Source organism: Phyllosticta citribraziliensis (assembly GCF_038025025.1).
Source record: "Phyllosticta citribraziliensis strain CPC 17464 chromosome Unknown J3D65scaffold_8, whole genome shotgun sequence".
NCBI lineage: Eukaryota > Fungi > Ascomycota > Dothideomycetes > Botryosphaeriales > Phyllostictaceae > Phyllosticta > Phyllosticta citribraziliensis.
Genome location: NW_027117345.1, coordinates 1,972,148 through 1,983,358, shown reverse-complemented (window position 1 = coordinate 1,983,358; position 11,211 = coordinate 1,972,148). Strand labels below are relative to the sequence as shown.

The following is an 11,211-nucleotide window of genomic DNA, read 5'->3' as shown; positions in this document are numbered from 1 at the left end:
ATCGGCCCCAACCATCCAGCGGCAAGTTCGGCAACTTGTCCACGACCACGTCCAATTCATTGTTCTCATACACAATATCCACTCTCGATGCGACCATGATAGGCCGATGTAGCCTTGTCGATGCGGGGTCTCAAAAAAGCATGGCCCCACTTGAGCAGCTAAGACTACCCCTCACGCCATAACTCGACTTCTTTCGCAACCCTCCCTCTTCGCACCACAACACAACCAACCCCTGTGGAATCCCAATCTTAAAGCCTCTGTCTGGCCCGTTGTCTTAACTGCCACAAAATGCCACAAAGACTCAAGCTGGCTGTGGCCCAGTCTCGCACCTTGGACACCACTCAAGACACCCTCAAGGCCCTCGAAGCAACCACCAAGCGCGCCGCTGCCAACGGCGTCGACCTGGTCCTCTTCCCCGAGGCCTATCTAGGGGGATATCCTCGCACATGTACATTTGGCGCCGCGGTCGGAGCACGTGATCCTAATGGTCGCGACCAATTCCTGCATTATTTCCACGACGCGGTTGATCTTGGCGACACGCCCGTGGGCGCCGGCGATGCATGGGTAGACCGCAAATTACCACTGGCCAAAGGGTCCTCGGTGCGGGGCGACGGGACGCGAGAAGAGCTGGAGCGCATCGCGCGCGAGACGGGCGTCTTTTTGGTGACGGGACTCGTCGAGCGCGCCGGAGGCAGTCTATACTGCGCCGTTGTGTACGTGTGTCCGCGGCTGGGGATGCTGGGCAAGCGTCGCAAGGTCATGCCGACAGGGACAGAGCGCCTCGTGTGGGCTCAGGGTGCAGCGAGCACGCTCAAGGCCGTCGTCACCGATATCAAGGGCGTCCGGGTCACGCTCGCGGCCGCCATCTGTTGGGAGAATCTGATGCCGTTGACGCGGTTCGCCATTTACTCCCAGAACGTCAACTTGTATCTGGCGCCAACGGCCGATGCCCGCGATACCTGGCTGCCGCTAATGAGGACCGTGGCGTGCGAGAGCCGCGCATTTGTCTTGAGCTCGAATCAATGTGTCAGGAGAAAGCATTTGCCAGAGTGGGTGAGAAACCCGGCCGTGGCGGCGAAAAAGGAGGTCGAAAAGAAGGACCACGCCGTTGAGCACAAGCTAGGCGGACGCAGAAGGTCTACTGTCACGACCAGAGAAGGTCATGAAATTTGTTTGCCTGCTGTCCCCAACGGAACATCGTCTTCGGCTATTGAAGACGGAGACGAATCGAGACCGAACAGCATTTCTCCTCGCGGCCGCCGCAAGTCCAAAATCACCGAGACGCCAGAGCATCACGAGATTTGCTGGCCAGAGCCGAAGGCCGGACAGGACCATCCGGTTTCCTCTGATGAAGACGAAGAGTTTGTCTGCAGAGGCGGATCTTGCATTATCTCCCCGCTGGGCGACGTCCTGGGCGGTCCGCTGTGGGAGGACGATTCCGACGGCCTTTTGGTCGTTGATGTCGACTTTGAGGATTGCGAGAGAGGACGACTGGACCTGGACGTCGCTGGTTCGTATGCTCGCCACGACGCCTTCAAGCTTACGGTCGAGGGATTGGATCTCGCACCTCCTCCCTAATTGTCTCGTCTATGTCACTTTCGATCACATTCAAAAGTTCAAAACTGATTTCACGTCATCTCAGTCCGGCTTTCGTTTTGAACAAGGTGTCAAATTCAACGCTATGCTGTACAAATTCAACTTATTTATTTCTTGGATTGCTTGTCCAAATCTCCGTCTCTTGTAGTTATGCCCCTCTGACAGCCCTCAACCAAGCAGCGCGATCCTCAACCGGCGTATCGTGCCCATCCTCATCACTACATCCATCACTCTCTTCCAGCTCGATAACCACCGGCTTGGTATATCCCCAGTCCGTCTCGCGGCTTTCATATACAGTCCCGGGTTCCGCCTCGTCTGTATCTTCCGCATCCCCTCCTTCATCGCCATCCGAGTCAGGCTCATGCGACGCCAATTCTTCAAGATGCCACCCCGGCTCGTATTCTCTGCGGTGTAAGACACTCTGGCTTCTATCGCGGTCCTGCCGATCCTGGAAATGCTTCTGCCGTCGCTGCCGGGTTTGCACATGCGGAATGGCAAAATGCTGCTCAACGATCCGCAGCGCCGCCGCCGCCAGGTCCTGGAACTTTCTTGGACTGCAATACGAACGCTGCGCCAGTGACGCTGGTGTCGGCTCCCTGAATTCCTTCTGACGCTTGCCGTGGCCCGAGGTTGAATGGTCTTTTCGTGAGACGGGCCGCTGCGGCAAAAGTCTCGGTTCTTTTGCACGAAGCCCGGCGGTCGAGGAAGCGGAGCTCGAGGCGCGGCTGTGTGCGTTGTATGATCGCAGCTCTTGTCTGTCGCCTTTGCCCGGTTGCTGCGTGCGTGCTAGCCTCGAGCGCCGTGACGAGTCGCCGGTCCGCGGACGCTTCGCAGGCATCGCGTGCGTAGGATCAGAACGCGCGCGCTTCATCGAGTCTTCCCAAATTACGCAAAAATGCAGACTTGTCGATCAAGCTGTTCAGTGGTCACAGGCCATATAAATTCCGAAGCTGCCATCATTCGCGGTGAGATGCGGCAACATCGTCGCATATATCCACAGCACATCCGTCCTCTTTGTCCTGTTGTCCGTTCGCCTCGTGCCAAGCGCTCTGAACGCGGTCGCCGTCGTTGCCGCATTTGCTACGGATATGGTGGTGTGCGCGGCCGGTCTTCTTTGTTGGTGGGGGCTCGGCGTTCAGGGGCTTGGCGGTTTTTTGCGGACGGGCGACTTCCGTAATTATTTGAGGGGCTTTGGAGACGTTTGCGTGTGTGGTCACCATGAAGGTGCTTGGGGATGGAGAGGAGGTGGGTGAGGGGTGTGGGTGTAGTGAAGTTGGCTGATGTGGTGGCGTTCAGGGGTAAGTTGGTCTTCGTGGTTTTTACATCAACTTCCACTTCGAGTGCATACTTTCGTGGTCAGAGTCGTCGGGCTTGCTTGCAAGGCCAAGTATCAGTGTCACACTTGCTTCTACGTCTCAAACTCACAGCTTCAACCTTCACAGTCTGCATCACAAGAAACAAAGAGCTTGGAAAATTTTGGAGATTCATCATTTTGCGTATTACCTTAACTTGCCTACTCCCTGTCTGAGCTTACCAGAGCTCTAGAAGGCTATTAATGGGGAAAATGGATGTACTCACTGAAGCTCCGGGCTCCGGCTCCTGCGCTTGCTAACCTGGAAGCCGTAACGGTACGTCCTATGCTCGCGCTCCGCGCTCGTCGAGCGCTGCCTCTGAACCCGCGCAATCCTCCCCGACGGAAGGACACGGTACGGGCTCCTCGAGCGCGTCATACTATCCTGCGTGGAAGTGGAGCGACGCCCACTCTCCGTGCTCGTGGAACGCTGCGTGGAGCCGTGCGCGCTCATCGACTGGAGGAAACGCTCCGGGCTGCGCGAGCGCGACCTTTCGCGCTCGCGCCTGTACGGACGGCCGCGGTGGTTGAGAGTCATCCTGCGCATCTCCTCGAGCCTTACCTGTCGGCGTCCGGTGGGCGCCCAGCGCCAGAAACGCCCCGTGCGAGGCAAGACGCGTCCGTCAGGCAAGACGCATTCAACACCAAACTCGACTGGCGGCGGCTGTGGACTGGTGTTTGGGGATGCCGGGACATAAGAAGATGAGGCTTCGTCGTCGCTGCTATCCCACTCCGGAGGGGGAGAGGTCTGCGCAGGAGGTGGCGAGCTCCTGGCGTTGGGGGAGGTACTCCAGCGCGCGGAACTGCCCCTGGATCGGACGTCGTCCATGTCGACGTCTCGTGTGGAACTGGCCCTGGATCTGGCGTCGTCCATGTTGACATCTCGCGCGGAACTGCTCCTGGATCTGACTTCGTCCATGTCGACATCTGTGTTGGTATCCATGTAGTCGGACCTGTCGTCCGCTACACTGGACGGTATATCCAGGATATCCCAGATCTGGTCGGAGGAGTCATCGTCGTCGTCGAGCTCCATGTATCCATTGCTGCTTCCACCATCGCTAAAGTCAGCATCCATGGGTTCGAAATCGAGGGGGTCTGCATCCGAAAAGGTTACTGTGTGCGAGGAGGCCGGGGAAATTCGCCTGGTCTCGGTCTCTATATCATACATCCTGCACCAGCGACCCGCGGTATCCCCACAAGCCGGGCACAAGAACGGCAACGTCGAGGGCTTGCCTCCGTGGCCGGCGCAGTTGGGACCGCACTCAGTGTGCATAGGGCGGGTGCTGATAATGTGGCCACAAACCAGGTTGTGCCAGTACTCGTTGCGGCGGGCTCCTCCAGAGCAACCCTTGAATACCTGCTTGTTGTTGTGCATGGAGAACATCGTGTCTGTAGGTGTTGTGGAGCTGTATTAGGGTGAGCCTTGGTTGCGATTCCTGATCGTGTGTCGTCAAGACCTGCTTGAGTTGGTTGGATTGAGCTTGTATGATGAGGATCAGCTTGAAGTCGCTTCGGCCCTCGTTATATACGCGTGGTCGGGAGGAGGTGGATAAGCACTTTGTCTTGCGCACTCCTTTGTCCCCCTGGCTGAGCTCTTTCATGTCGAAAACAATCCGCGAGGGTCGTCTTTAAGCTGACATTGTTCAGGATTGTGCCACCTTCAAACTGCATTGTCCTCACATTGGTCTCTTCTTTCACTTTCCTCCTTGTCCTGCTTGGCTCCGCGTTAGCCGTAACAGCCTTCTAACGGTCAGACTTGTATCATTGACCAAGCCGGCCATTGTCTTGGGCTCACGCATGGCTACTATGCGTTCTTGTGCACTCGCTCTTGTCAATGTCAGTTTGAAAATGATGATGTGTAAACATTCACACACCTTGCTATTTGGAATAGCCGCCATGTGGCCATATTCACGACCTTCGCAGATGGTGTTCTCGCGGCTGGTGACTGCGGCTGGTGTTCTCGCGGCTTTCACGCCCACAACCGTAATATCAAAAATTCCACGAGCCTGATGCTCTTCTCTTCTTCAACTCTGACTCGACCATCCGCATCCTCTTCTCTCGTCATCTCAGGTCTTACCTTTTCAAACGCTTCTATCTCGCCATCATGCCCTATCAAGGACTCAAGCCCGCCATCTCGAAGGCCAAGGACCGCCTCCGGGGCATTGTCCGCAGCAGACAAGCCCAGCCGACCACTTCGAGTCCCTACGCCACGAGACACGCCAACTTTTCCGTCCGAGGCCTTGCCCAGTCGATCAAGGGCATGGTCAGCCACAGACGCGTCGACCAAACCGCACTCGAGTCCGTCGCCGAGGACGCCACTCCGCTCCTCCCAGACAGTAACGGTCCCGTGCCCATCATCACGTTCCCAGACGACCTGGGCCCAGAATTCAAGAGGGAGCTGGAGAGCGCGGCGTCGACGGCGAACGCGGCCGTGTTGGAGAAGCTGGCGGCCTCGGCGGACGTCGTCAAGGAGGAGACTCGGAAGAGCTTCAGTGAGTACAGCACGACTGCCGGATACCTCGAGGACTACGGCATCCAGCCCCGGTGGATCAAGACGTTTGGTCCTGACAGGCAGCCGTTCCTGCTTGTCGACCCTCTGCGCATGAATGCTCCCGAGAGGACAGAGGAGGAGAGTGAGGAGGAGAACAAGAAGGGCAGGACGCCTGTCTAAGGCGGGAAAGTCGTCTGAGCATGTCAGTATTGACAGTTTTGAACATACGATTTCAGTGGACTAATATTCAATAGTGACCTCGACGCGCAAGACCTGTTTTCCACAGCTCCCAGTTTTTGCCTCTCGCCCCTCGCATCAGCCATTTAGAACACGAACCCTAAACAGGCACTTTAGACGTTGCCTGGAGGTCATGGAAGTGGCGTACCACTCTTGAATGAGCTTTCCACGTGGAGGAACCCTAAAATAGCACTGGCTGGCGCGGCGTTTTTCAGTCACGTCTCGCTTACAATCCAAGTCCTTTGTACGTTTGGCTGACCTTTGCTGCAAGAATGTCTCAGTCATTTGTCTTTGGCGACAAAGGCAAGTACAAGCCATTGACTTGACGAATAAAGAACGTCACTGCCCAACGCTCCTGTTCTGTCCATTGTCAGCATATTTCTATCACACCCCCATCGTTCCTACCTTTCCAGTGCCAGTTTGTCTTCCTGCTTGCCTCTCATTCTCTCATTCAAGCTCTGGTAGCTTCTTTTGCAAACTTCATTCGTTTCCTCAGATTCCAAGACTGCACTCATTCAAACCATCATTCGCTTCCATATTCAAGACCATTTGTCTGCATACGAAAGAGCAAGCATCTCATCATTGCCACGTCAAACACTTCCACAAACCGACCCCGGATCGCGACAGCAGAGCTTGCCACGGCATTGGTCAGTGAGCTGCTCGACGACGGCCCCCTCCTCAGCCATTCACGCAGGCACCCACTAATTACGCTGGCGACATGATAGACGATACCGCCCCAAAGACTCGCCGTACCAACTGCGGCCGCCAGATCCACCGCTTCAACTACGAGCGCGACCGCGTAACGCTGAGTCTGCCTTGCTACGAGCCCACCTGCCGCAGCTGTCTTGAAAACCACGCCTACGTCAGTATGTTCGACATGCCAGAGTCGCCAAAGTGCTCGCTCGCCTCGAGCCCGTCTCCGACAAGGACATCGTTCGACGAGGACGAGAGTAAGCCGCTGCTGCTGCCCTTCCGGCCGCGCGCAGCAGAAAAACAGGCCCCAACGTCGCCGCGAAGGCGCGAGAAGAAGTCTCAAACACCGTCAAAGAGGTATGCGCTGCGCCGCTCGACTGCCGCCAAGCTTGAGCCCCTTGTTCTAAAGTTTGGCAGGCGCTCGAAGGACTTCTTTGATGCGTGTACGCGGCCAAAGACGGTGTGGCAGCTCTTCATCGAGAAGGAGACGCTGCGCATGCGGCGGCTGACTGTGTTGCGGTTCAAGAAGCGCAAGGAAGAGTATAGGCGGTTGGTCGAGAGGTGTGAGGACGTGCCGGCCCGGGAGAAGCGCCTCGTTTTGGTCCTGAAGGGTGAGAAGCTGAGTTGTCGATGGAAGATGTGATTCTGGGATTCCTGTCTTGTTCTTTTTCTCGGTCTTTATGAAGTGGATCGCGCTGGAACGCTTTGGGGAGTTGGTTTTGCTGTTTTTCTGTAGGGACGTGTCGGCCTCGTAGTTGGGGACGACGAGAAATCCAATCTCGCCTTCTATTTTTCCACCTTGCTGAATTAACACTGCCTTAAGATTTGCGGCAGACACGACGACCAATTCGGGCCACTAGCGCGGGTGGTTGCGCAAACATCGCCCGCCGCCGATAAATCGATCACCACCCACCTCCATCCTCCATTCTCTCACGTCAACTCAATCTTTTGCCCCCCGGAGTGCTCTACCAGCATTCAAGATGTTCCGGTTTGTCGCGAGGGCCCGACCCTGCGTGGCTTTGCCTAAGATCAAGCCTCCACTCTTGCGCCCGTCTTATGCGCTCGCCAACACTTTCGCCCTCTCCACGAAGCATTCAAGCAGTCGCCTCCCCAAGAAAGATCTGCAATTCTTTGACGAAAATGAAAAGCAAACAAACGAAAAAGGAGCTTTCAAAAGCTTCACGATGAAGCTGTCCGAAGGCGAAGAATCAGCGGGGCAATTTTTGAAGATTCTGCACTCCGCCGACGGGGACTTGAAATACATGCGCTATCAACAATTTTCCGAGGTCGCTACCTTGCACTTTCTTCGGACAGTGTTGAAGTTGCCCGTTCCTGAAGCCAAGATCTGGATCAACCAAGACCTTGGAGCAGCGTTTTGCCACAGGGCGGTTCTCATGGACTTTGCAGAGGGCATTCCTGCCAGCTCGGCCAAAGAGATATTGCAGAAGGACGTGGTGACCAGAACGAGATTGACACACTCTGGCTGGCAGATTGAGAAAAGGGTGTCCTCGTTCACCTTTGATCGGTTCGTATCTTGCTCTGTCCAGCTGCTTTGCACTAATATACTTCACAGTTACGGTTCAATCTATCGTCCCTCATCTGACTTCATGTACGAGGTTCCAGAAGGCCAGAAGGCCAAAGTCTTGCATGGCGCCTCTCCAGAAGAGAAGCAGCTCACCGAATCCGAGTTCTACATTGGTCGTTCGTGTGAAAGTATGCTTTTCAAAGGGGACGACAAACATCTCATGGAGGAATATCATGGCCCTTGTGCGTCTACAACTCTATCCCTAAGCAAAGGTTTTGCTAACTTGATTTGAAAGGGACGTGTGCGTACGACTACGTCGAATCGCGTCTGCGTTGTCAGATTGAGTGTCTTTCCAAAAAGATGAACACTCCCGACAACGTTGACAAGTCCGGCACCCCGTACGAGTATCACATCGAGCTTCTGCAGAGAGCGTTGTCGATTGTCCCGTTCATCATGCCAAAAGACAACGATCTCACGTCACCCAAGCTACATCACCCGGTTCTCAGCATAGACGATCTCTACGTCGATGAAAAGTTTCGTGTCAAGACTGTCATCGGCTGGCGATCCTCATGGATTGGACCAGCGTTCGCAAGCCTTAACTGGGCCTTGAAATTGACTCCGGGCGATGAAGACCTGAATCCAGAAAAAGTTATCAAGCAACTCAAGTCGAAGGTCAGCGGAGAAGAGCTCGGCGAGCTTTCACAAACGCTATGGGAACAAAGTGCGATGCTGAGAAAAGCGCTGAAGGAGCCAATTCTACCGCTGCTCCACATCGGCCTGAGGACACAACGATTTGGGACCTTGCCGCTCGAGGTGCTCTTGATGCATGTCAAGGCGTATGTTTCCCTGATCCGCATGTGGCTGAATGATAAATAACTAATGCCCTTTTCGCAGTCATTGGAAACGCTTTGGCGCACCAGTGCCATGTCCGTACCGTATTACGGATGAAGAGATCAAGATGGCCAATCAGAAGATGGACAAATTTGCAGAGGCGGGTGATAAGCGTGTGGCCAAAGCCTGCATGGGTGTAGGACTCTGGACCGTCGTGTAGTGGCATGAGACCCAGAAACGGACAAGCGCTATGGAAAGCGCCTGGTGGGATTTGAGGCGCTGTCGAAGGCTTTGAGACTCGAACTCCGCTCTGCTCTTGTAGAAATCGATCAACCCTCTCCGCAATGATATTGATCCGCCTCAAAATTGGGGAGGCTCTTCCTTTGCTCGATGATCAGGCATTCCCTCGTTGAAGGTGACGATGACCACATCGGGTTAGCTTCCCCTGTAGTGTCACAAATACCGCCCGCCTGCTGTGTCAACGCATCAACGACCGCCAACCTCCACTCTCCCTTCTCAACTCAAGCCTTTCCACTCCAATGACCGGATCAGCTACAACATGATTCGACTCGCTACCTGGGCTCAGTCCAGCGTGGCCCTGCGCACAATGCGCGCAATCAAACCTCCGTTCTTGCGCCCCACCTTTGCGCTCGCAAACGCGCTCCATTCCCGGCGACCAATGTCTTCCGAAGCTCCAGCGCAGGAAAAACATTTCTTTGCGTACGACAGCCACTGTAAACTCTGCAATCAAGGCGAAGAAGTGAAGACGTTGTACGACTTCGCTGCGATTCAGAGTATTGCTGAGCATGACGCATATTTCGTATGCCTGCCTGTCGAAGAAGGTGGCGTGGAGAGGATTGCACGAGGAAGTTTTTACCAACTGCTTCGCCTGAACGCTAAGCTGCCATCGTCTCCGTCCGGCACAACAGCTATCATGAAGCTCACAAATCCATCTTCCGAACATTCTGTATTCGTCGATCAAACCGTAAACTCCGAGGTGGCCACCATGGAATTTGTCCGTGGAATTTTGAACCTTCCAGTACCCATGACGAGGTTGTACAGCTCTACAGACTACTGGGAAACAACTTCGGTTGGTTCAGACAACAAAGCACTTCCAGAAATGCAATTCATCATAATGAACGCTGCGGAGGGCACTCCATTGAGACAGGCATGGGCAGAACTGGAGTGGAAAGCTCAAGTGACGGCAGTCACTGAAGTTTTCGACTTTGAGAGAAAGCTCGCCTCGTATCAGTTCAAATGGTTGGTCGTCGTTGAGTTCCACGAGCTTTCAACCCACACTGACGCTCAAGGGTAGGTATGGATCTCTCTACTTTAATCAGATCTATAGTCAGCACACGTACCAATTCAACCCATTGGAAACCACGTCCACGAAATTAGGCAGAGCTTGGACCGGTCCCTCTGTCAGTAACACGAGGATCAGACGAGAGGGAGTAAACCGTGACCGCCGTCCCTGTATGTCTGACGGGGAACCCTTAAACATTGATTTTGCTGACCGTAAATGCAGGGGGACATGCCACTGAACTTCAGTACGGCCCCTGTACGTCTTCGATAAGCCCTTGAGTATTGATGTTGCTGACTGTGATTTCCAGGGAAATCTGCTGTTGACTACGTCCAGACGCAGCTGCAGCACGATATTGACCGTATGTCTGAACATGCCTCTAAATCAGTCGAAGATCAAGCCCAGAAAGAAGAACTACAACCGTCAACTGATGTCAAAGTCGAGTTGCTCCGAAAGGCCTTGTCAATTGTCGAGCATGTGATGCCAAAAGACGGCGAATCGACTGCCGCAAGGCTGTGTCACCCGGATTTGAACTTTGGCAACATCTTCGTGGATGAGAAAGGACATATTAAAAGCGTGATTGGCTGGCGAGGTGCATGGGTGGGCCCATTGTTTGCGACCCATCCTCCTACGAAGCCCCCTTGGTACCGAATCGAGCGCTGCAGTTCTGGCGACACTTATTCACCGGAGCAATTCATCAACCAGCTCAAATTTCAAGGATATGGGAAGGAGATTGAACAATTCTTGCGGGCGAAGGAAGCTCGCGATCAAGAGGAGGATAAGGTGAGAAAGAACCCAGTCACCTCGCTCATGGCAGCTGTCGAGCAGCTGGCATCTGGCTACACTTTGCCATTGAGGCATTTCCTTGTTGCCGTTCAGAGGTTTGTTGTCATTGTGAATCACCAGACTGGACAGCAAGAGGCTAATCTTCCACCACAGAAGCTGGAATCGGTTCAGCACGAAGGATCCGTGCCCGTACAGCTTCACAGAGGAGGAAATCAAAGAGCATTTCGAAGAAGCTGAGGATGGTACAATGAAGGAGCAGTGCATGATGGTTGCGGAATGGATCTGAGGGGACCAAAAGGCGGAATAAAAGCGCTCGATGGGGGTTGAGGCGTTGTTTGAGATTTTGAGATACCCACTCCACTCTACTTTGAGCTTGTAGCAATTTGACACTCTTATCTGCA

At 54.5% G+C, this 11,211-nt stretch overlaps 7 protein-coding genes across 7 annotated transcripts; 5 read left to right on the top strand and 2 right to left on the bottom strand.

Moving 5' to 3' along the window:
- The first annotated feature begins 44 nt into the window (after nucleotides 1-44).
- Nucleotides 45-1,691, top strand: J3D65DRAFT_631015 (carbon-nitrogen hydrolase). Its single transcript, XM_066800880.1, has one exon. It carries the CDS (start codon nucleotides 289-291, stop codon nucleotides 1,576-1,578), a length of 1,290 nt encoding a protein of 429 aa, XP_066654097.1. The 5' UTR covers nucleotides 45-288; the 3' UTR covers nucleotides 1,579-1,691.
- On the bottom strand, nucleotides 1,662-2,649 carry J3D65DRAFT_450968 (uncharacterized protein). The gene has a single exon (XM_066796346.1). The coding sequence runs from the start codon at nucleotides 2,465-2,467 to the stop codon at nucleotides 1,745-1,747; it is 723 nt and encodes a 240-aa protein (XP_066654096.1). The 5' UTR covers nucleotides 2,468-2,649; the 3' UTR covers nucleotides 1,662-1,744.
- A 498-nt stretch (nucleotides 2,650-3,147) lies between these two features.
- J3D65DRAFT_450984 (uncharacterized protein) lies at nucleotides 3,148-4,643 on the bottom strand. Its single transcript, XM_066796349.1, has one exon. The coding sequence runs from the start codon at nucleotides 4,329-4,331 to the stop codon at nucleotides 3,171-3,173; it is 1,161 nt and encodes a 386-aa protein (XP_066654095.1). The 5' UTR covers nucleotides 4,332-4,643; the 3' UTR covers nucleotides 3,148-3,170.
- Nucleotides 4,644-5,666, top strand: J3D65DRAFT_450983 (uncharacterized protein). Its single transcript, XM_066796348.1, has one exon. It carries the CDS (start codon nucleotides 4,957-4,959, stop codon nucleotides 5,551-5,553), a length of 597 nt encoding a protein of 198 aa, XP_066654094.1. The 5' UTR covers nucleotides 4,644-4,956; the 3' UTR covers nucleotides 5,554-5,666.
- Nucleotides 5,667-6,193: 527 nt separating this feature from the next.
- On the top strand, nucleotides 6,194-7,157 carry J3D65DRAFT_450981 (uncharacterized protein). The gene has a single exon (XM_066796347.1). It carries the CDS (start codon nucleotides 6,394-6,396, stop codon nucleotides 7,009-7,011), a length of 618 nt encoding a protein of 205 aa, XP_066654093.1. The 5' UTR covers nucleotides 6,194-6,393; the 3' UTR covers nucleotides 7,012-7,157.
- A 191-nt stretch (nucleotides 7,158-7,348) lies between these two features.
- Nucleotides 7,349-8,990, top strand: J3D65DRAFT_699974 (uncharacterized protein; the record flags this gene model as incomplete). Its single annotated transcript, XM_066804073.1, has 4 exons — nucleotides 7,349-7,893; nucleotides 7,942-8,135; nucleotides 8,189-8,729; nucleotides 8,788-8,990. 4 exons carry the CDS (start codon nucleotides 7,349-7,351, stop codon nucleotides 8,942-8,944), a joined length of 1,437 nt encoding a protein of 478 aa, XP_066654092.1. The 3' UTR covers nucleotides 8,945-8,990.
- Nucleotides 8,991-9,224: 234 nt separating this feature from the next.
- Nucleotides 9,225-11,211, top strand: J3D65DRAFT_631008 (uncharacterized protein). The gene is made up of 5 exons (XM_066800879.1): nucleotides 9,225-9,984; nucleotides 10,040-10,197; nucleotides 10,250-10,282; nucleotides 10,335-10,905; nucleotides 10,964-11,211. Exons 1-5 carry the CDS (start codon nucleotides 9,284-9,286, stop codon nucleotides 11,094-11,096), a joined length of 1,596 nt encoding a protein of 531 aa, XP_066654091.1. The 5' UTR covers nucleotides 9,225-9,283; the 3' UTR covers nucleotides 11,097-11,211.